General features: G+C 40.4%; 2 protein-coding genes across 2 annotated transcripts in view; both read right to left on the bottom strand.

Moving 5' to 3' along the window:
• Positions 1 to 2,473: 2,473 nt before the first annotated feature.
• Positions 2,474 to 10,331, bottom strand: GCSH (glycine cleavage system protein H). Its single transcript, XM_035543197.2, has 5 exons — positions 10,184 to 10,331; positions 6,541 to 6,620; positions 5,234 to 5,297; positions 3,535 to 3,666; positions 2,474 to 2,960 (listed from the first exon to the last, which is right to left on the bottom strand). The coding sequence occupies exons 1-5, from the start codon at positions 10,296 to 10,298 to the stop codon at positions 2,863 to 2,865; spliced, it is 489 nt and encodes a 162-aa protein (XP_035399090.1). The 5' UTR covers positions 10,299 to 10,331; the 3' UTR covers positions 2,474 to 2,862.
• A 374-nt stretch (positions 10,332 to 10,705) lies between these two features.
• PKD1L2 (polycystin 1 like 2) overlaps positions 10,706 to 24,020 on the bottom strand; it is a 39,271-nt gene continuing 25,956 nt past the window's right edge. The window contains exons 29-43 of the mRNA XM_050713282.1: positions 23,742 to 23,968; positions 22,925 to 23,141; positions 21,715 to 21,928; positions 20,692 to 20,923; positions 20,141 to 20,237; positions 19,367 to 19,507; positions 18,501 to 18,686; positions 17,301 to 17,628; positions 16,175 to 16,308; positions 15,242 to 15,369; positions 14,755 to 14,915; positions 13,942 to 14,152; positions 13,069 to 13,170; positions 11,798 to 11,929; positions 10,706 to 10,964 (exon numbers count right to left, since the gene is read on the bottom strand). Of these exons, the coding sequence (XP_050569239.1) occupies positions 10,854 to 10,964; positions 11,798 to 11,929; positions 13,069 to 13,170; positions 13,942 to 14,152; positions 14,755 to 14,915; positions 15,242 to 15,369; positions 16,175 to 16,308; positions 17,301 to 17,628; positions 18,501 to 18,686; positions 19,367 to 19,507; positions 20,141 to 20,237; positions 20,692 to 20,923; positions 21,715 to 21,928; positions 22,925 to 23,141; positions 23,742 to 23,968 (2,621 nt within the window). The 3' untranslated portion in view covers positions 10,706 to 10,853. The remainder of the gene's footprint in view (positions 10,965 to 11,797; positions 11,930 to 13,068; positions 13,171 to 13,941; positions 14,153 to 14,754; positions 14,916 to 15,241; positions 15,370 to 16,174; positions 16,309 to 17,300; positions 17,629 to 18,500; positions 18,687 to 19,366; positions 19,508 to 20,140; positions 20,238 to 20,691; positions 20,924 to 21,714; positions 21,929 to 22,924; positions 23,142 to 23,741; positions 23,969 to 24,020) is intronic.

Raw genomic sequence — 24,020 nt, 5'->3', positions numbered from 1 at the left:
CATTTAAATGTCCACTTGGCATATTAAAATTCTGTGACGGGAGCCATTACTACAGAACACAAATTCCCAATCTGCCAGTACAAAGAAAAAGCAGAGAGGTACCTGATCCACAGGACATCAACTCTCTGGAGACACCAGTTAGGGGGAGAATTAGAAACAGATCTGCCACACTCCTAATCTAATCATCAGAGCTGCTTAGGTAATTGTACTGTTAATTTAATGACAGTGACGTTGACATTGTCCTTATTTTATGTTCACCACAGTCTGCTGATGAATTAGAATAATATTTTCATACAAACAAATTTCCAATACTTACTATGCTAGATATGGTACTAACCTATTTGATGCAACATCTTTATTACCAAAATTAGCTGGTGGCTCACTAGCTGTGTACAATGGTAGTTTGAGACATCTGTGTAATGTTGCCTGAACTCATGATGTACAACCTACACAGCCATAGCAGTAGTGGGATGGCACCACTTCAAAACACCAAGTGTTATGATTAATGTGGTTTTGTTCTTTTAGCTTGATGCCATTGATTCACTTTTCCCCTCTGATCAGAATAACAATTACATGATTTGCATTTACATTCATGATAGGTCATGATTCATTGGGAAAGGCAGCAATTTGCAGTTTCAAAAAGGCAAAATTTTAGGTAAGCAATCTTTTTAGGACTGCTTTTGATAAAAATCTTCAAAACTAAATATGGATTGAATAAAAGTTTTTATTATTCAGTTAGACAATCTGAGAGAGAAAGGGGTTGGTGTCTGTGAAACAGAAATGAAGCATTGGTAAGGGGAAAGTTGTTAATATTATTAACCTCTATGTTATACAGAGACAAGATTATTGATTGTGGGAGAAGTATGGAAATTATGATTTCCCCTAAAAGTAATCTCATCTACTGAGTCTATAATGTTTAGTTTCCAGTAATTGTTAGTGTTAAGTCCTCAAGCTCAGGATCAAGATTTAAGAGGCCACAGATAAAGTGGTTATTTTGTAAAAAAAATCATCTCCTTTATTCATTTTCTATAGGAATGCACTGGTAAGCATGTTTATTTTTTTCCCCAGTTTATACAGCATTTAGAATTGTGTCATAGTTCACAACTAAAACACGTTCACTCTTTCATTTTATTTTGATGAAAGGCATTCATTACAGGTTGACGTTAGCAAACTTGCACTTATGGCGTTGCAGTCTGGCTCCAACCCAGGCACGCTGGTCTGGCTGAAAGTTCCTCCTGATGATGAATGTAGTGAGGTTTTAGGATTATTTGAAAACTGGGAGCACGGCTTGGGGAGTACGCATCAAACAAGAGACAACGCATCACTTTGGCACTATAATTCAGGTAGTTGAATGGATTATAGAAAGATACAAAATTATTTGCTTCAGTAGATATCCCTTAGCCTAAATAGCTGCAGAATACCTAAACAGAGTATTAAACCACACAGGAAAAGTGCCTAGGTATCATTGCTCATCTTTTTAGAAGAGTTGGGAGAAGAAACGTTACCAAATTGGAAGTTCCATGCATTTGTACCTGTTTGCCTGAACTCCACTTTGAAATAAGCTTTCCCTCCAGAAACCATACAGGGAGGTTGCAGCCCTAACCTGACATCAGGGAGTCTAACACAGGCAAGGGTCAAGCTCTTAGCCCTATGGCCCTGACTGTGCTACTGCCATGAATACTGCATGATACTGTGAATAATTGATAAGTTTTTAAATCTTTTTACATCTTAAAAGAAAGCCCTACAACTTTATGCACTAGGAATTTTGACAAAGAGGTTTTTGTATAACTTACTGTGTGTTTCAGTTGTTTAGAAGGGTCGTGCTTTTGAAAGTAACTTCCAAAGGAATAGGAATTGTACCTTTGTCACCTTATATGGATTAAACATCTACCTGCTTCCTGTTAGATTGACTGAAAGGTACTTGGTTTTCTCTCCCATTTTGTGCTTAGCTTCTAATAACCATTTTAAAATTGTAGGAAAAAGTTGTAGTCCAAACCTCTGCTGTACTATTTTCCTAAAATACAGGTCCGTACAACTCAAACGTACCTTTAGATGTCACATCACTTTGAGTGCACATTTGTGGATTCATTGAATATTAAGTCTAATGGAATCAGCTGATTTAATTTACTGGTTTGCAAAAGGAAAGTTTGAGTCTCATTCCTTTTATGTCCTCATTACAGCAGCATGCCCACTTGATCCCCACGACGCACATTACTACAGAGTATGTCGAACTATTACTATCACACCATTTTCAAAAAGTATTTATTCTTGTGAAATCACCACAATTGCTAGGCACAAGATGTAGAACTCCTTAATTGCTTGTGACATATGTAGTGTTTACTTAGTCCAGACAAAAAAAAAAAACTAAACAATCCAGTCAAGAACCTTGATAAATGATCAGTGCATGAGTTCTGCATTGTAAGAAAGCACAGTAAAACAGAAAACAAGGACTATACCTTTGGAAAGGCAGAACTAGTTGATTACAGAATTTATTAATCCTTTATGTTTTCCTTCTTTATTTCACTACTCAAAGAAGTAAACAAAAATCATGCAAAGAGGTAGTTGATATAGCTTTTCTTTTGGTATCATCTCTGCAGCTATAATTAGTACAAAATACTAGGAGGTTAGAGAGGCACTGTTGTTTTTTTTACATCCTGAAGTTACATAAATCAGACAATCTAGAATAAAAATCCCTTGCAGGTATGCATATGTTAAACATTTTATCACTGCAATTATTTATGGTCTGCATATGTGAACGTAAGTGATATTTTTCACGCTGCCAAAACTGGATATTTTCTACCTCATTAATTGATGACAAACTACGTTGAAATATTTTATATGGGTTTATTTGATTATTCCAGCTCAGTCCTCGATGGATTTTATGTATTTCTCATAGGCATCTTCATTCATCAGTTCATCAAGTTCAGCAGGGTTTTCCACAGTCATCTTGATAAGCCAACCTGTAGTTAGGAAATTTAAAAGAAAAAACAGTTGCTAATATCCTATAACCAAAGATTCATTCACGTTACTTCCTTAGAAAGATACTCCTACAAGCTCTGTAACAGAATCAACAGGACTTCCTGTGCAGCAAAACAGTGTTTCAATACTTTTAAAAACAAACAGCCTGAAGTGGCCTTTTAAGTCAAATCAGTTATCTAATTTGGTACTGTCTCTGGCACTGGTGTTAAAGAGAGGCTGTATAGGAAGAGCAAAAGACCCTGACTGCCCAGGATCATGACTTGTTACAGGATCAAAAAAAGAGAAATGCAATCAAGGGAAAGAGATTTAAATGAAACCAGTCTATGTCTGAAAAGAACACCTTGAAAATAAATTATCAACAAGACAAGACCACAATAGTGTTTTTTATGCTATAAATTTTATTGTGCTTGAACTACATTCAATATATTCCATTTTAAGCCTCCATACCATTAAACTGGAAGAACTAGGAATCACAGACCTATTTGTGTTAGCAAGCAAGACTGCCAGGATCCAGGTGGTGTTCTTTATTGAAAGATAAAAACCATGACATCTTACCATCTTGATAACAAGATTTATTGACGAGCCCTGGATTATCGGCAAGGGCAGCATTAATGTCAGTCACTTCTCCTGTGAGAGGAGAGTAGAGTTCACTAGCAGCTTTCACACTTTCCAGAGCTCCAAACTCATCTGAAACACAGAACGTGATTTGATGCTTTTGAGCGGAACACACAAAGCAATTTAGTTTCAGTCATTCTAGTGATGGCCTACCAGTAAAAGGCCTTTATGTTGAGCAAGGAAAACTACCAAAGAGGTTGAAGTTACCAACTTTATGAAATGATCAGCAGTACTAAATTTGACGTTTATACTCCTCAGTTATTGTGGGGGACTTGTGTAATACTGGCTAGCTGGCTGTTACAAAAGGAATGGAAATTTCTTACATTTGGCTAATCCTTTGGCAAAAGCCCTACAGCATGATATGACGCAGAGTTAGAAGGAACTACATCCAACTATTGCGTCAAGATGTCTAAATAAACCACCTATCTACAATTTAGACCTTTTTATGCATAGTTTGGTTACAAAATAGCCACAATTTCAGGAGCCTCCCTTGTTCTTCAAAAACCCCATCAAATGGTACACTTGCACTCACTGGAAAACACTCATTAGTATTCAGAAGCGCCACACTGGAACCACCCAGCTGCTCTTCCTTTTTTTCCTGTTTCATATGGAAACAGTGCCTGGAGCAACGTTAGCCAGAGTAGCTCTGAACCATAAACAAACAAGGCTGAGGCCGGAGGAACATGGAGCTGTCCAAAAAGCAGATAGGCATCAGCACAGGGACTCAGAGAACAGCATGTTCTGGGAAAACTTGGAGTTAGAGTAACGCCAGAACGGGCAGAAAAGAGAAGTAAATGGAAATGAAATTCCTTCAGATAAATCAAAACTACAGGTTCGTTAACTAAAACCCTAAACAGAAAAAACTTCTGTCAAACATTCACCATTCAATGTGATGTAACAGATTTGGCCTGAACAGCTTGACACAGACCTGTTACACAAGAAGGATGGCAAAAGAAAGGCCTGCTACTTTACCTCGGTAAATTTACACTTTTCTTCAACAGTGTCTGCAGTTAACAACAATCTTTTCATACACTAGCAAGGCAGTGCTCTGTGCACCGCAGGGGTAGGCTTTTCCTTTCTACCTGTTAATGTTCACTCTTAACAGTGAAACAAAACACTCTTTAACACTGAAAACTGCAAAAACTGGATGATTAAGAATGTAACAATTTGTAAGTTGCTAATGACACAACCGATACACATAAATTATTGTGTATATGCGCAGAAAAATTAGAGTTTGCTATCAATTAAATCTGAGTGTTTCAGAACAAGTCACTCATGAAACGTATAACTGCAAAATCACAGATAAGCCAGCCTACACACAAGCAAGTCCAAATCAAAGCCTGTGTTTTAAAAGCAGAGTATAGACAGAATTATTACAAAAATATATCTAAAATAGTTGATTTTTAAGTAAAGGTCTTCACAGTTTTAAAAATAAATACTTTCTGCTATCACGGGTGGTACGCCAATGAGTATTTGAAAACTGTTGTGTCTAGTCATACAAATACCTGAATTTATTTTGCATCCAGAAGATGTATAACGGTATTAATGAACATAAAGATTACTTGATAAAATTTGACTTAAGAAAGGGAGAGTAGGATGAGTAGAATGAGTATCATTAGAAACTAGAGCTGAAACTTACCATGTTTACTCAATTTTGTCCCAATTTCTGGAAGACTACAGTAAACAACATCTCCTAGTGCTTCCTTAAAAGAAAAACAAATGCATCAAGGCACATACTAAGGAAACTACAGGTAGGAGAGATCTGATACAGTAACTCTAGAACCAATGTAAACAGGTTATCTCCCTCTCTAAACACAGATATCATTTAAGTATTGTGTATTTGTCACTCTTTTTAAACATTTCACTTGAAAAAATGTTAGGTGACCCAAATGCCTAATTAATTATCTATTACAGTGTTAATAACCCTCGGGCTGAGTTACAAGGCTTATATACAGATTTCATCATGCAGAACGAGAGAGAACATCTGCTTATCTCCTCAATGCCAGCTAGCGCAACAACGGTTTTAAAGGACAAAGTTGCCAGTGATTTTAGGGAATTAGGCTTTTGGCACAAGGCACAAAGAATTTTCTTTTAGTGTAATTTGAAAGCAAAAGCAGTGATTTCTCCCCAGGAACAGGGACAACTAGACAGCTGGAAGCATACAGTTTGTCCTTACCAAGTGAATAAGGAGCCTTATCACCATAAGAATCAGCTCAACCGGAACAGGCTTGTACCTCTACAGTGAGCAATGTACCCTGTCTCACAAAAGCCTAGGGACCTTATAGAGCAGTGGTGTTATTTGCAGAAAACATGACCGGAAATGCTGTTTATCCTAAAAACCACTAATTGCACTTCATTGATAGCTTCTCACGCTAGATTTTTTGAAGTTTCACATATAGTAAATCTCTGTCCTGAATTTGCCTATGACTACTCCAAATCAAGTACATGCACCAAAGCAAAACAAAACAAAAAAAAATCCAAGGAGATCCCCCCCACTATTATAAAATGAGAAAAATATACCATGTTATACTTCTATTCACAATTGTTCTTTAGCCAAAAGAACTGCACCACATTCACGTTCAAGTGGAACTTGACCTAAAAAGTGCATGGTAGCCTCTTAACAGAGTCACTTACTCCTCGGGCCTGTAAGACCTGAAGTAATAAAAGAGCTTTTAAATTCAGCTGAACCAGTAACTTTCTCATCACATTCAGCTCTCTATAAGCTTGATCTAAAGTGATTAAGAATTTATCAGAATGCTGAAACAGCATTCACTTTTCAAATAATGTGATAACTCCAAGTCCCAAAATCTCGTTCTGTGGATATAGCATATGCAATTACAACAATAAAAAAGAAACAGTAACTATCCAAAGAGCAAGGGCAAGAGCAGGTATGTGTAAGTAAATATTACACACTTGGGTAGGAAAAGAAAGGGGGGTTATCGATACCTGTGCAAAATTGCTGATTCCTACTGTTCCAATGCCATTTTCAACTGATATCCATTCATGCTTGTCTGTGAATTTGCGGGCTAAAATGAAACAAACTTGATATTTCAGAAATAAGCGGCATGCTGCTTGCTTAAATACAATACACTAAAGGTATTAACCCTTTTGTTTTATTTTCCCCCCAACGTTTTGTTCCCCCCACCACCACTACCTCCCAGAAAACATTCAAAGCAGCAACTAAAATTTATGGAAGCATTTTATTCTGCTCATGACATGCTTAGTGACACAGTAAAGCTCACTGGGGAGGATTATGCCTGAAAGTATTACTAGTTCCTTTGCAATCATCTAGAGAATGATGAACTACAGGAATAAAAGGAATAGTTTAGTTCAAATGTAAAATATAAATCCAAAGCATATACGTGTACTTTGGTCACACTTATGCTTTTCTATGATAGCTTAGGGTCTTTTCAAGCATATTTAGTGCTTATTTCTGCCAACAACTTTATTATTCCTGAAAACGCCAGTGTAAAAGACGTGTTAGTTTGAAACAGTGTCAGCATTACAGCATCTCATTCAATGTACTTAAATAGAGCCACCAGCTGAAATGAAGTTGCAACCTTTAAGTTTAACCTTTACATTTTAACCTTGCAAAGTTTAAGTGGCTGATTCCCTTCCATCCCCCGACATTTCCTATACAGTCTATTTCTCCTATTTTACATAGATCAGTGCCAACATTAAATTAAGCACAATTAGTACAGGTCAAATTAATAAGACCATTCAAACAGATAACGGTTACTTAAAAGAATTTGCTGTTAATACTATTAGAACAACACAGTAGTTATTCTAAATAATTTTAAATATGCACATTTAAGACCCTGTTAGATCTCTTCACAGCAATCTTACAATTCTGAATATATTTTAGATCTGTTAGATTCAGGGCTGCTCATATTAACTTTTGCTAGAGCCAGTTCTTTATATAAAGACATATGGAAAATCTTCAAAAGTAGTAATTGAAACAGGTATTTTTATTCCTAATATTTCTTCTTACTCTGAGAGTGCTTTCAGCCTGCTTCATCCTTTTCCTCATGTCCAGATTTTCCCCAGATATTTTTTCTTTCCTTTCTCTTTAATGTTCACTTATAGCACCTGTCCAATCGCACAGGGGATGTTCCAGAAGTTGAAGAAGATAACTTCTTAAAGAGAGCTTCCTGTGAGATTAGTGCCTGAGCGGTGCAGCTGGACCTTCCCTCTGAGTCCAAAATTCTCTTCTTGGGCCTTTCTTCTAGGTTGACCTCCTTGTAACCCCTAAAGAAATTCAGCTTCTACAAAGCCTCGTTTCTTTTCTAAGCCTGTGTATGAAGGAAAGCAGTTTTCTTTAGATCTGCTAAAATCCTTAACTAAGTCAGTAATGTTTCAAGCTGTTTCAGTTGTAGTGAAAAAATGGTTTGTCTTTTAAGATGGCTCAAGTTTGATATGCATTTATATTTATGGTGGTAGCACAACATGCTTTTTTGTAAGTACAGCATACAAAACTCTTTGAGTAAAAAGATAAGCAAAGATAAGGGTTTTTCCATGCAATACCACTTTAAAAAAAAAAGCTACAATTTCAGCTAGCATTATTGGTATCCGCATAAATCTCTCAGGACATGTTCTAATGAACAAAAGAAATTAAATGTCTTTCAAATCAATTTAGGTCAATATATTAAACCCATGGGCAATAGGAATTTCATTGGAAATGAGCAACGAACCATGAGAACAGAGAACAACCCAGAACATCAAGCCCAAGCTGAACATGAATGTTATGTGTGTCATGAAGAAACCAGCCAGTATCTTTTTATGTAGGACAAAAATATTGTATAAGATTTGTGTACAAGGCAAGATTAAAAAAAAAAAAGAGAGACACCCATGATCAATTTGAAACAAAGCAGTAAAATGTTCTCAACAGCTAGAAGAGCACATACGCTTCTCATAGGACATTTAAAAAAAAAAAAAGTGAAAAATTAAAAATTCTAATCATGTAGCAAAACCCACTGTAAGTAAAGTCCAGGTCAAATTAGAAAGAGTTAATAAGTAATCTCAAAAACTGAACTTTGAGCTTATGCCATCAGCACATCAAATAAATCAAAATAACGGATGTGAGATGTCAAAAGCACACCAAATCTCTTCTGTGAGTGTTCTTTTTCAGAAGAGGAGCTAAATTTACTCTAGCTTCATTCATTTCAACATGACTTTAGTTTCAGCTTAACTAGCATATTCTAAGTTCAGACCTTCATTTAGTTTATCCTGCCTCTATTAAATATTTCATAAATATATACCTGAAGAGTGAAGGAAAACTCACACCTCCACAAACAGGCATACAAAATTTTTCCTCTCTGCCTAAAACAAAAGCATAATTTATGTTATTTCTTCAAGTTATATCTATAGAAGGCAATGGGTATATTAAACAGCTGGAATAGTGAAAAAAGCTTAGCTCTTGTCCCATCTAGTTTGCAAATAATGACTAATAAATGCTATTTATTTCACTTAGAGCAGACAGTAGTTAAACAGCTAGGTTATAAGGCTATATAGAAGAGAAATTATTGCCCATTCTTAGTGGCAGTCATTGCTTCCACAGCATATTCTCCTGTTCTCCTACTTGTTCTGCATTTCCATTGCCTAGAGTACCATGGTCTGTGTTTCAGACTTCTGTGGCTAACTTCCATTCAAAGGCAGTTTCGACAGCAGCAGATACCGTCAGGGGCAACGAGGTAAATCCACGTGCAAAAGGGCACCACGCAGCAGGGCAGAGGCCCACCGTAACGCTCCCATAGCCACGCTGCCCAGGTACCAGTGAGGCCAATCCGACCTTCTTCAGCGTGCACAGGCCCCAGGTCCTGAAATTTGGCTCAGATTTCCCGATGGCCTGCACTGGTCTAACCGCAGGGCTGCTGCAGGCCTGCCCTCCCTACCCATGCTTTCTTTGCCCCTTTTTCCTTTTGCCACTGGCACTGTTTGGATGCTCTGACAAGCTGCTCCAGCGTAACACATCAAGGAGTGACCCGTGCCTTCACCAGGCCCGCTGCCCGCTCTGCAAAGCCTCCAGCTGGGGCCAGGAGGGGACGAGGCCACTGAAGCAGCATGGCGAGGAGCTCGCCCAGCTCCCTGCCAGCTAAGGGCAGCGAACCGGCTCCTTGTGGAGCGAGGAATTGGAGCAGCACCAGAAACCTGTGCTGCAAGAACCAAGGCAGAGCAGCAGCTGCCCCCCAACTCTTTGTGGAGCAAGGAACTGGAGCAGCACCAGAAACCTGCGCTGACAGAACCATGGCACAGCAGCGGCTGCACCCTGTGGGCTCCAGCCATCTTGTGGGGCCGCACCGGCCCCCTGGCACACCAGCAGACCCAGAAGCAGGCTGCCATTTAAACCCCACGCCGTGCCCGGGGCAGACATGTCACCCCAGCCCTCATCCCTCGCTGCAAGCAGGTGCAGCGAGCGAACGGCCCTCTGCACATCCCGCCCGCACCGGGACCCTAGGGCTGCCCCACAGCGGCGGCGCCCCCGCTCCCGAGCCCCGGGGGAAGGGACAACAGGCACCGGGCCGCCCTAAAGCCCCCGGAGCCGCTCACCCAGCCCAGCGACCTCTACCACCCGCTCCCTCCCGCAACTCACCGGACAGCGCCAGCGAGCTGGTGGCCATGCTCCGCGCCGCGGGCGGCCGCAGCGTGAGGCGAGGGCAGCGGGGCGCCAGGGCCGGCCCGAGCCGCCGCACCGCCAACCACGCCATCTTTGCCGGGCGCCCTGGGCCGGGGCGGTGCCTTACGGCGGCGGGCGGGGCCGCCATTTCTTCACGGCGAATCGGCTGTGGTAAAGTCGCGGAGTTGGTTCGGTGTGGAGAACGGGGCTGCCTCGGGCTCTCAGCCTTGTGTGGCTGGAGGGATGAAGGCAGGGAAGCCCCAGGGACGTACAGTAAAGCCCCGGTGGCTGCTCCTTCTCTGGGGAGACAGGGGGTGACCTGGCCGCCATCTGCCAGGGCTGCGCACTTGACAAAAAGCAAGCGGTTTGAGCCAGCAGTGCAACAAACACTCGGTGTTTATTAAATACAGATGTCAGGCCTACTGTAAGTACGCATAGGATACTTTATCTTACGTTTCATACAACGTCTTAATCTAACACTTTGTTACAACATCAATCAACAACAGTTTGTGTTGGAGGCTATGGTGTTTCAATCAGAAGCACGATGACCTAAGTCTAGCCGCTGCAGCTGATAGTTAAAAAGTAAAACCGCTTGCCCACAAACAAAGAAGCTCTTCATTATGGTTATCGGTGAATTGTTGACAGATTACTTCAGTTGATCATTACTGGCAGGCTTTTCTTCCTTCTTGCATTTAATCCCAAAGAAACTGAAAAGTTTCATTAGCATTAGATCCACAATCTCCTCCTCTTCTGAAGCCTGAAATAATGACAAGAAATAATTTACTAGGCTGGACAGACTAGAATCAAATACAGCCTCTGCTGAAGCTAGAGAAAACTGCAAGAGAAAAACTACTTGATGCCAAATAACTCAATTTTCACTTTAAACAGAGCACAAATAACTGCTGAAGCAAAACATCATGCAAACATATTTATCAAAGACAAAAGTCCCAGGTAGCCTGGGGGTTTCTACATTACAGAAGAAACTTTGGCTCTGTCAGAGACGATGGAGATTCTGCTTTCTGGAGCCTGGAGTTCACTAGCTGGCTACCATGCAGCTACTGGTATATGCATCTGGCCACCCACTATTTCTAGATGAAGTAAATGAGAAAGACCAAATATATCTTGTTTTCTGTTAACAACATTTTTTTCTTCTCCACTGAATTTATATAAAATACAGAGGGATTTTGTACTGTAGTGCCCTCCTGAATTTCACACCATGCTACCAACAGCTTGAAAAGATCAGGCACTCAGTGGCATTGTCAAAAGGCTCTGTAAAGTCCTCATCAAGTCGGTAGCTGTTTTGGTACTGATTTCAGTGGAGCTGGGGCAGAAGTCTAAAACCTTCTTACTGGGTTTAGTATGTGAACAGAAGGCTACGGATCTTATACTAAATCTGAACAGAGACTCGCCTGAACAGGAATGGATGGTGTAATTCTGGAAAATCTGAAGTGTGCTTTATGAGTAAATGTTGACTTCTTAAAAGTAGGACTGAGTTTACATGGGTATCATCAGGTGGTGGAATACCTAAATTGTGAGTAAGCACTACATGATAAATGTTAAAGAACAGCAGAAGAGCTTAGATGAACACACCTGGTAGTGCTTCTGCTCCTCACTGAAAGCAACCAGAATCACTGAAATGAAGAGATTCAGCACCACAAATGTCATGAAAATGATGCAGGATCCAATTAAGAAGGAGCCTAAAATTGGATTGTAGTCCAAGATCTGTAGTATTAATAAGGTAAGACATCACATTTTGGTTTTTAAAAAGAGAATACATATGAGCAGTTAACACAGCAGTTGGTCTCTGAAAATCCTTCTGGCTAATAAATTATGGTATATATACATTATATATATAAAAATACATTTTCTCCTTTAGTCACTTTTGAATTTGATACAATATAGTACAAAGATAATGGAATATTTTATATACATGATAAGTGAATATGGGAAGTCTTTTTTTTTTAAGTTTGCATTTGAATGTAATGGTATGAAAGTTCTATGTGATTTGAAACTTGATAAGTGTGGAGATGGTTTATCCAAAAAACTAACAGCTGAAGCTCCATCATGACCTAGCTAGCAAAGCATAGGTAAAATATGTGTGTTTCTCTGTGTGTTTTTATTTAGCAGTCTTTACGCAGAAGCCCAGTCAGACTGTCATGGACACATATCAAATAAGGGTTGTATAGAAATTTAAAAACCTCATTTTGGTGTAAGCTATAACATAGGAATATATTTTTTGTGATTAACAACTTGGGTGGGATGTAGAGCTGAAAATGTTATGCCCAGTTACTGATCTTCAAAGCTACCCATACCCTGTTGGATTCATGGTCTAAAAACATCCACTATGGACCTCACAGTCAGATGTCTGAGCTTAACCCACAGAGGCATTCAGAGGATAATGTAATATTTGAAAGAACTTAATGAAAAAGTCAAGAATAATAAAAATAAATGTAACGAAGTTCGCTTATGGTAGGCATTGCCTTTCTTGAGAAGATGATGGGTACGTGTTCAGAACAAATGCAAGGGCATTGCTGACATTTCTTTCTGTAGCTTTCTAAGAAAATTATCTCAAAAGTTTTCCTGTAGTCAACAAGTAACATATCTAGTTAAAATGTAAGCAGCTTGCTCAATGAAAAGTTCACTATGAATCTACTGACGTTCAGAATGGGATGTAAGATATATTTCACTCTTTTTCTTAATTTAATGAGTAAATGTGGCTGCTTTAGGAGGCTGTGGCGCTTGCAAAATTAGATACATATCTAGCACTAACTGAAAGTCCTTCTGTTTGCTGGTTCAAAGCACATTTGATAGCTGAGATGCTAATTGCACAGCGATAAACTTCTCAAAATCAGAGGGGGTACCTCCTCGTAGTTGAAGATTCCCAGCTGAAGACTGACCATGGTCTCTGCTGAATCAAAGAGAGTTTTGTAAGAGTAGAGCTTCCAGCCAAATATCAGGTTTGTCTGCAGAGGAAACAAGGCACATCTTACATCATAATCAGAGTGCATGCTGCAAGATCAGCTAATGAATGCTATGATGATGAGAAATCGGGCAGGATGAAGCTGCCTCACGTCTTGTTTGTCACAGGACTGCCTTTCACATTACGTTTTTCCTTTGGTCCAGATGATTTTCACTTAAGCTTTTCAGTGGTTTGGCAATTGAGGTATGCCAAATTTCCCATAGCCCTCTGCCAGAAATTTTACACAAAACATTTCAAATAAAACAGTAAATGTACATACATAGTTGCAGTCCAATAATTCTCTGATCTCATTAGAATTAAAAGAACATTTTGTTTGCATAGTAATTATTATTCCTCAAATAGAGGAAAATATTCAGAAAAATAATTATTTCCCACCTAAAAAGCAGACAAACAGCAAATGGTACTCTGTGTACTCTCCCCAGTTTGAGCTTTATCCAGAAAATGATTTTTCCTGTACTTTGCTCTGTTACTCCTGTTGCACACGGAGAATCTTTTTCTTTTTTTTTTTTTTTGTCCCAGTGTTCCATTTTTGTACTAAAATTCAGTTTGCAAAGAAACAGGCAAGTGGATATTGTCACTTCTTTCACTCATGCAAAGAATTAGGCTCCAGGCTTCTAACCGAAGATTTAGATAGGCAGCTTTATTCAGTTTTACATTTCAAAGCCACGTCACTGTCACCATTCAGAAATAATTGATTTAACCTGGCAATACCTAGATGCAGACTGCAGACAACAGAACCCACAGTCACACTCACAGCGATGGAATAGGCGAGGAACATGATTGCGATAACAGTGATGAATCCAGAGATGTCCCCCCAAGCCCTCCTTAGAGTCGAAGTGATCATGTTTAGTTTAGGGTTGAGCCGCAGCAGATGCCACAGTTTCACTGTGGAGAGGAGCACTAGGAAAGCAATCAGGTAGCCAAGAACTGCATCAGCTCTCGCTGTTTCGTTAAAGCTTACGCAGCTGTTACAAACAAAGAAAAAATGTATTAGACCATGCACATAGGAGCCTTTGAATACATAAAATCTGGAAAAGCCACTCACTCTGAACTAATTTTCAGTGGAGAGTTAAGCTGAGTTTTTGCTTGAGTTCCTGTCTGAGCTTCCTGCTGCGTGCACACAAAAAGCTCAGTCGCATAGGACAGTATTTTTTAAATTTATATATTTTTTTTTCTTTTAAGAGCATTAGCTAAAACTGATAGAGGCTCCAGGCTGTAACCCACAAACTGTTCATTTTTAGGAAGTCATAGGTTAAAGGTAGCTGGTACAACCTTGCTATCAAATTCCGACTCAGAAAGGAAGACAGGTTCTTTCATGCATGTGAATATTGAAGGGGATGGGCTTACTGGTGCTATGCAGCTGTGACCAGTTTTTAGAAAACGTTATTATTTTCCATTCTGTATAAAATAAGCCATTATTGTCCTCTACCCAATGTTTCTTTACAGCAGGTAACGAGGCAGATTATGCACTAGCTGGCTGGATGTCCTGTAGCAGAAGGGCTTCTTGATTCAGAAGAGGGCACTGCAGCTAGGAGCTAGCGTAGTAGTTGCTAGCATTAGTACTTACTCCTCTTTGTGTTCCTGGTAGTAGCTGATGTCTCGAGTCCCGAGGATTGTGCGCTTCACAAACACTGTCAGGGCGCTCCAGCTAATCAATATAATGGCCATCTCCAGGAGATTCCACTTGCTGTGGAAATATCTCCACTTCAGAGTCTTCATCAGTTTTCCCTATGGAAACAGGAATTTGACTGTTTGAGTCTGACTCTATATCATACAATACACCTCTAAAGGCTAGGGCTATGCCCTCCACAATAAAGCAGGCTAGTGCACATCAGTGAAACTACATCTTGCACTAATTTCACATTGTCTTCTCAAAAGAAGCATTCCAGCCAAATAAAATGTCACCTTCCTATTATTTAATAGAGTATCCGATTCAATCATCCTTTGGTGCAAGCCAGCAGCAGCACTACTGAAATCAAGTACAGTCCTAAAGTCTTTGCAAATGAAATCAAAGCCAGGTGATGCTGTCAAGAGAATTTTCCATTGCATCTCACCTGTACTACCATGTAGTACACAATAAAGAGGAAATAAATTACTTCTGCTGCAACAACAAAGATGTGGAGGCTGTTGGTGTATGGGTAGAGACGGACACTTTGCAGCTCTGCACTTGTGAAGAAGGCCCCTAAAAAATAACAATGCTCACCTCAGTGCTATAGTAATTACAGCTTTCTGTTTTCATTCAAACAATTAAGTTCACTAATAAGACCTCCATACTCACATTCATGTCAACGTGAGTCTGAATCCAGCCATCAAACTGAGATTTAGACGTGACTATATGTGGTTTGGATTAGACTACAAATGCAAAAATGTAACAGGAGGGCCTGGAGATATAAATCTGAATCTTACTCTAAAAAGAAAATGAACTCAGTTTTGTGGTTTGACTTGGGCATTTTCCAGTACTGGGAGAAACCTGAGGGAGGCTACTGCTCAGGTCAAATATTTTTGTATGATATTCAAACCAGAATCTAGTTTCACTGTTGTATCCAGATTAAGTATTATATGATTACATGGCCATATTTAATGTCTTCTACAACAGAAAAGACAGATTTTGTTATTAGCACTTTTTGTCTTGATAGTGTATTGATCAACTTAAATGATTTGGAAACATTTTTTCTTGTTCCTGTTGTGTAAGTCTAGACTAAGTGTCAGCACTGTCTTTTCTTCATCAGCAGATGAACAAGCATGAGCAAACATGATGTGTGCCATTATGGTCTGTATTACTGTGGCGCTCAGCAAGTACTACACCTACATTTATTCCTAAATGGTTTGTAATTCTTTGCATTGATTTTGCTATGAGGAGATTTATTAAAATCTTCTGTTTACTTTACTGAATCAAGAACTGAGTAAACACTGTCAGTATGTAAATATGCACTCCGTAGATGTATTGCTTGCTGTCTTCAGAACTAGGTAACTTAAAAGGTTCTCACCTAAAGCATTGGTTTCAAACATCAGGCTTATAATGCAGAACAGGTTCACGTTGGCATTGTAGACTGTAAATTCAACAAACACTGCTCTTGTGAAGGTGTCCAGCCAGACGCTGTTGAAAAGGTACTGGAGAATTCTGCCAAAAGAAAAAATATAGACAGTGATCTAACTCACACAGGAGAGAGACAGTATCACATGGAGAACAGAAGTGTGACATTTTCATGAGAAAGAGCAAACCAGAGCTAAGAGGTTTGGGAGGAAATCTGTCCCATTAGGTGTGGAGATAGGGGATGTTTACTCTAGGTGGTAAATTTCTTTTTGGCTCCTCTGGAGAATCAGGTACCAGACTCTGGCCAGTGCTAAACCTAAGATGCATCAGGTCCCTTACCTCACAGGAGTTCCTGTACAAACACAGCTATCTCTGATAACTTGTAAGAGATAAGAGGTTTGGAACTCCACCCCTGCGGGATACAACTTCCTGCTTGTCTATCTCATGTCTCTTGTCTGCCAAATTCTGCCAAGGCCCGGATTTCAAGGCCTCATTTCCTATTATTTCACTTTTAAAAGTATTCCCTGTTACTATTCATATTCACACACATTGCACTAATTCTCCTCCCTCTAGGTAAAAACTCAATTGTCTGTAAGGATCAGGAGAGTGTAAACACCAGAGAGATGAAGAAGCTTCACAGATCTTACTGTGATAGGAAAACAAGCGGAGGCTTATAATGAGATAACAGAACATTAACATAAAAAGATTTAGGCTAATTTATTTTCTCACGATCTTTGACACACCCTTAGAAAATGCAGTATTTAAGAAGTTAAAGGCCAGCCTAGATGCAATGATGGATTAGCACTACACCGATAGGATTGTTTTTCTAGTTTTTCAACATTATGTATTTCTGCAGCTATGTAAATCTGGAATCTGTGCGTGTAAATTAGGAAAAGCAGATTATAATTTGTGATCCTGGTTGTTACCTAACATGGAGAAATATGATAAAAGTATAAATTACACTGAAGGCAGCACAGTCAAACCTACAATATTCAGCATAATCCATGCTAGCAAACTTCAGGATGGAATCTGAGATGAATCCTAAACAGAGGATTCACTAATAATTTACCGAGTGGTACCTGGAGGCATTGTTAGGATCAGTTCCCAGGTGAATCACGTATCCCCCTCCCCTGTAGACGGCAAGTTTGCCCCAGACGGGCTGCCCTCTCAGCTCGGACTGACTCTGGTACTGCCATGCTGAGCTCAAGTCAGAGGAGTTAGCGAAGACCGAAGTGTTCCAGTGCTCCCCGTAGTCCGATGTGTCTTCTGTTTGTAGGGAGTACGGAGCGTGGCATTCCCGAATCACACGCTGCAGTCTGGGAGAAACAGGGCAGGTGTCTCCTTTCACTCTTACTTGGCGAATTCGAGCACTACCCACCAGCTTGGAGTTGCCGTCTGTGATGAATCCTGATCGGGAGAGGGAAAAGAGCAGCGCTGGCAATATGACAGAACCACCGATAATATTGCTTCATTTCATTTATGAGTCACTGATACATGAATATTTTGCTACAGATTCCTTTTTAAAGAACTCTAAGCGAAACAGTCCTGAAAATTAAGTCCTTGTGTTGATTTTAAGTCAATTCTTAGATAACATCCACGGATAATGGTGTTTAGTATTATTATCTGTCTATATTTTATAGAAAAGGAAAGAGAGGCCTGCAGAACAGCAGCCTGCCTGGAGGCACACAGCAAACAGCTGTGTGCGCTGCTCCTTGGCCACAGTTGGCTATTGCCTGTCCTGTCCAGGCAACAGCTCTGCCAATGTATTTTCACAGTTACTCTGAAATGGGAGCTGGAACACGGCTCTCATCTGTTGCTAGATAAGGCTAGATAGAAACACGGTGATAGCGCGTAATTATGCCTCCCATTGACCTCAGCCGTGATGCAGACACAGCTCTCCCGAGGAAAAGCTTTATAGTGCCATCTATCCGTCGTTCTGTTGTGGTTTTTTAATTATGGGAAGAAGCTTGTGCAAAACTGTGAGGCGTATGTCCGAGTATGAAATGAGCAATGTAAAATATGAAAAATGGAAAATTGCAGCGCAAAACTTGTGGATTATATTAAAGATAATGAAAATGTCAGGCCACATGGAACTTGGGGTCAGGCTGTGGGGCTTTTGTTATCCACTAGTATTCAGACTATGAATCCTAGTTTTATGCACTCATAGTCTCCTCCTCCAGTCAAATATGCGTGTACAAGTTGGGGATATGTATAAAGATAATGTTCCAGCATCTGTCAAGCTGAAGTGAAACAAGGTGGTATCAAAGCAGTCTCTGCACCTGTATATGATCCATAAAGATTTTTGAGTAAGGTGGTTTTTGCCCACGTGAAAAAATCCCGGTAACTGTAGACATCATGGAATCCATCTGTAAAGCTGCTCTCGATGTGCTTGTTTAGGTAGTAGGAGTTGGGATCTCTCTGCCCATAGGCAACCAGCAATAGCATCCATAAAAACCCCACATAGGCTGGAAAAAAAAACAGGAGACAGCAGGTGAGCTCAGAATGAACACTGCTGGTCAAAATAGATAGCAGGACTGATTAGTGCTGCCATCACTTATTAGGTTAAGGCGATGCTTTGCGAGAATCTGACTGACCAGTGCTAATGAATTTACACAAGCTAAGTCAAAGTGCTGCGGTTTAAGCATATCACGTTTGGAGTACAAGTAGGAATCTGAGTAGTGGTCAAGAAAATAAGTGGGAAGGCTGGCTGAACATACATAGTGATGACAGCTGTTAAGGGAATGAGTAGCTTTAACTTCATTCCAAGTGATATTGAGGTATTACTTGCCATTGTTTTCAGAGGCAATAAAACATAATGCTATCTGTAGATACACCTCTTAGAAAAGTGGCCAGCAAAGATGGCCCCCATTTGCTCTTTTGATTCCAGCTGCATTTAACTGTTGACCTACTTCCACCCTTCCTAACTTTTGTTTAGCCTCTTGTGTCTGTAATGTGTCTCTTTAGCATAAAATCCAGCCTTAGCCACACTTTCATCTCCAGCTGCCCCTGAGCAGCTGGTCTGTACACTGTAGTGGCTGCTGAAGGGCTAAAGACACAACAAAATGTTTTCACCCAAGAGAACAATATTTTCACTGATGTAAAAGTACTACTGAATAAAATGAGGTAAGCTTCATATGGGAAATACCCAGGATTTCTCTGATGAGGGCAAATGCTTTCTGCTCCTTCATGCAGCTGATTTTCATTTTCTCAACATCAGCTGCAGGAGGTGGCCGATAAATATTGCTTCTGCTGTCTCGTCGGGCTCCCAAGAGAGGATTTGAATCACCTGTGGGTGAGAGCAGTAAAACCTGGCATCAGTCAACAGATTTATCTGTATCCTGCTTTTCGCTTCTTTGGACATTATAAGGAAATATTTCTATTTGAAGGGTGATGTGCTCAGAGCTTGACCAGGTGAGGGAAGAAGCTGTTGAACAGTATTCTTTGCTGTGCCCTAGGACTCCTGTCTGCTGCTGTTGGCTTTTTTTGGGCAGGATTGTGATTGCAGAAGCCACTCTTTGGTAATAGGGACACACGGTGCATATGGAAAACAATGTAAACTGAGGACTTTCATATCATAGGACTTCTATGTTTTGACCTTGTGGACTCTTTCATCAGGTGTTCTGCAAAATTTATCCGTCTATCATGTAGCAGTCTTTGTATTTTCTGTGACTGACACAAAATCATTTACTAAGCTTTGTCCCCATTTCTAGCTTGATCTTGGGAACGCTAATGGCTGGGCTCATAGGCACAGCACCTTTGCATTCTAGTGCTTTCTGCTAACTGTGTCAGCTGAGATTCAGGTATATAAAAATAACCCGCAAAGTCCTCACTGTGAGTCACATATTGATGCAGAAAGCATTCAAAAGTCTTGGAGAGCACTTCACTTTTTGAAATAATTTTTTACTTTACAGACAGGTACCTGGTGCAGACAAAGGCCCATCAATGGCCATGTTTTCTTCATCCTCATGTTCCACCTTCTTCAGAACCAGAGCAAAAAAGGCAGCAAATCCCAGCACCTGCAAGAATCAGCTACAAACTCACTACGTGCCTATTTCATATGAAAAAAGCTCAGACTTTGACCTGGATTCCTTTGGATCCAGGTACTGCAGGAGAATAACTGTGCTTTGGCTTTGTGGAAGTCTTACAGCTGATGCTCATAAACATGAGAATAGTGCACAAGCCCTAGAGACTGCCTAAGTAAACGGTTTTTGCCGTGTGGCACATCTTCTTTGGTCAGAAACCTTATCACCTATTAAATTGTGACAAAACAGGGGAGATGAAACTGATGGAGTTAGTGCCAACAAATGACAACAGAAATCTGTGGTCTGTGTTAGCCCTAGTTTTAAAGGGAAAAACTTTAATTTTTACATGTTAAATCCTGTGGTCCTTTAAAACACATTTTCCTCTTTTCCTGGAATGATGGCAGAATGAGTTCGTGTTGGCCAGTGGCTGCGTTTCTGAGTATCTCACCTTTAAAGGCTGTGTGATGAAAAGACTTTCAAAGAAGGAGATAGCCATGGAGATCAGCCACTTGATGGAGTTCTCCTTCCCATAATGCAGCCCATAGAGCATGGTGAAGAACCCAGATACGCCACTAGTGGCTGCCACAAGGAACCAGGCAATGAACACAAACCACCAGGGCAGCCCTTTGGAAGAGGAACTTTTCTTTCCACCACCAGAGAAGCTTGGAGTAAGAGACCACCTTTAGAGTCAAGCAGAAGAGAAAAAATCATTCAGCACTGGAATAGAAGCCAAAATCACAGTCTTTAGGTTCAGTGGGGTTTGGCAACATCTTATGATTTAAAATCTCTACCAAAATAGTCTTTTTTTTTTTTTTTCTTAACTAATGCAGTTACATAGATATATGGATAGCAAAAAATACAGCAAGCAAAAATACAAGAAAATGTGCTGCCACCAGCTGAAATCAAAACAAATATGATGGGCTTATTTGCTCCTCAGTTTATGCATTATTGAACCTCCAGTAGAAATGTTGATGAAAATAATAAACACACAAGTGCATTTTAGCTGCTGGATACATCTCTTGTGAGATCGCCAGAAAGGCCAGAAAGATAATTAGTGGTATTCTTTTCAATACTTCCAACGTAATTATCAGATTTTCCTGAAATATTTTTGTCCACTTATTCGTTTTTCTTCATGCATTTTTAGAGACTGATGAGACTTTGGAGCTCAGTGATTACGTTCAGTGCTGTACAATCACGTGGCACTGTGCTATAACATTCAGTTTTGGAGGCAAAATTGACAGAGAGTAATGATCTGTCATTATTTCTTTTATGTGCAGTTCAATGCATTGAGATTTCTTTGTTGCTCCTACAGTAGTATAATAGTATGACATGTTTCTACAGCTGTTATAACACTCATCTAGCGCATATTAAGCAATACTTATTTTCGTCTCCGTCATCCTGGACAGTTTTGAATTCATGACCTGAATTTACTTATACTGAAAACGGGAAGAGTTACCTCTCACTGATGGACACTGATGGGCAAATCTGTTTCTCCAGGAAGTTCATCATGTGCTGAACCTGACGAACAGCTTGTGTATAACTCTGAGGCATCTGAAATTTTTGGGGCCCCAGTAATTCCAACTCCAGCTCTACATGCTGGAGTTGCATGTACAAGCAACGGTTGTAATCATTGTATTTCAGTCGCTCACACATTCCCTTCTCTGGAGTTGGGCTTCTTGCTTTTTCTACAAATAAAGAATCAAAAAAAAAAAAAAAAGAGAAAATCAGCATGGCTATCCCTAGATTAAAATACTGTTCAGTACGAAGGGTAGAAAAATTAGGGCCCAAGATTATGAATGTGACAAAGCGACATTTAAAAGGACATGTAATGCAGCTTTGTTAATAGAGCCTTAGCATTCTTCTGCTGGAGTAGGTAACTTTGTAAGACAGAAGTCCTAAAACCTCAGTAGCAAAGTTGGATAAGATCAAGTGTTAATTTGTTCTTAATTTACCTTTGCATTTTGTAGCTTCAAATACTCATTGGGAAAGCCAAACGTATGTCTTCATGAAATCAGTGGGATTGTTCACTGTTCATATATTATTTATTATATTGTTCACATATTATTTATATTATTGTTTAATTGAAAATAAATCAATGCCTAAGTTAAGAGTCAGACTGAAAGGAGCAACAGCACGAGGCCAATAATAGAAAAAACAGGCAGGACAAAATGACTGTGAAACAACTAATATTTGTGAGTCTTGATGCTACTAGATACTGATCCAACTCTGAAGCCAGGCTGATAGCTAACATTTCATTCTACAGCAAAAGAAAGAGATTTCAGCGTCTTCACTCAGCTGGGTGGTAAATGGTGCACAGTGAAAGGACGAGACAATGGGCACAAATTAAAACACAGGAGATTTCATCTGAACCTAAGAAAAGCTTTTTTATTGCACAGGTGGTTGAACACTGGGACAGGTTGCTAAGAGAAGTTGTGGAGTTTCCATCCTTGGAGATACTTGACATCCAGCTGGACATGGTCTTGGGCAACCTGCTCCAGCCAACCCTGCTCTGAGCAGCGTGGTGGACTAGACGACCTGTAGAGGTCCCTTTCAGCCTCAGCTATGCTGTGATTCTGTAATTGCCTTTGAGTCAGAATATAAAAGCTTGGGTCCTCACATCCAGTGTCACCATCAATTTCACTACAAAGGCTTCAGTAGGTGTGTCACCTTGTGTTGTTTACCTGGTATATCCATAGCACCTAGTGTCACAATTATAGGGTCATCCTTCTTTTTGCTCTCATCGTAAAACTCTTGCCCAGCTCTGTTCTGGTGGCAGATGATGTCCTCAACCAATGCCAAAAGCGTGTTGATGTTAGTTGATTTTCCAAAATCTGATACTGAGGTGAGTGATGGAGTCTTCAGGGCTTTAAAGAGTGAGTTGGCAATTCTTCTAATGTCCTACAAAAGACAGCAGCAACACAGCAGTGACTCGGGCTGCAGTGACTTAAGCTGATGTTTTCAGAAGGCACCACTGTCTGGGAGCTGCATCAATTGCTAAAATCCACAGAATGGATAAGGACAACACATCCTACAGGGCTGGAAGTGGCAGGCAGATTTCAACAAGCTCAGCAAGACAGGTTTCAGGACTCAGAAATGCAGCTTACCTGCCTGAGGATCTAAGTGGAGGAAGACTGGGTGTATGATATGCTTTATCTTCACTGCCTTGTTTGATGTTTGCTGTTAACCCCTGAACACAGTGATTTTGAACACACATCTTAATTGTGCTAGAGTCTGGGATGTGCAGAGGCAGATCTCGCTGAAGATGAGGATTCCCTACACGTCGAATACACTCTGAAGGTGGATGCCTCCTGTGCTCATCCATGGCTGTGTAGATGGGTAATCGAGTGCTTTGCACCAAAGCTTGTTTGGCTTGTCACTTCAGACAATTTAAAAGTCATTTGACAGGGAAGATTTCTGCTGTTCAGCTGGAGATGTCGAGTAGTGCGTGGCAGCAGAGGGCAGTGCAGGACTCACTGGGGAGCAGCCACAGGGACTTACCTTCGTCACAGCCTCTGGAGTCAGCGAGACGGCCTGGGTGACCTGTGGGGTGGGAGGTAGGCTCGGAGACACCCGGCCATTCTTTCCCGGCTTCTTCTCTCTGCCCTGCGTGGCTGGCCGGGATCGTACGTTCCTGAAGATCTGCACAATGAGCAGGTTGATGGGGAACATGAGGAGGGAGCTCTCAAAGCCAATCATCACCTCCTGCCATGTGAACTCAATCTTCCCTGTCAAGATCAAGCAGAGGGAAAGAGTAAAAATAACCTCAGGAACCATCAG

This window comes from Cygnus atratus, chromosome 12 (assembly GCF_013377495.2).
Source record: "Cygnus atratus isolate AKBS03 ecotype Queensland, Australia chromosome 12, CAtr_DNAZoo_HiC_assembly, whole genome shotgun sequence".
NCBI classification, from domain to species: domain Eukaryota; kingdom Metazoa; phylum Chordata; class Aves; order Anseriformes; family Anatidae; genus Cygnus; species Cygnus atratus.
The sequence above is the reverse complement of the archived record's forward strand: the minus strand, read 5'-3'. Positions and strand labels throughout refer to the sequence as shown.

Coding starts and splice junctions, on each gene's coding strand:
- GCSH (XM_035543197.2), bottom strand. CDS start 10,298: ATGGCGTGGTTGGCGGTGCGGCGGCTCGGGCCGGCCCTGGCGCCCCGC. Junction 5,298..6,540: donor GAATCAGCAATTTTGCACAG/GTATCGATAACC, acceptor TTTTCTTTTAAG/GAAGCACTAGGAGATGTTGT. Junction 2,961..3,534: donor TAAATCTTGTTATCAAGATG/GTAAGATGTCAT, acceptor TCCTAACTACAG/GTTGGCTTATCAAGATGACT.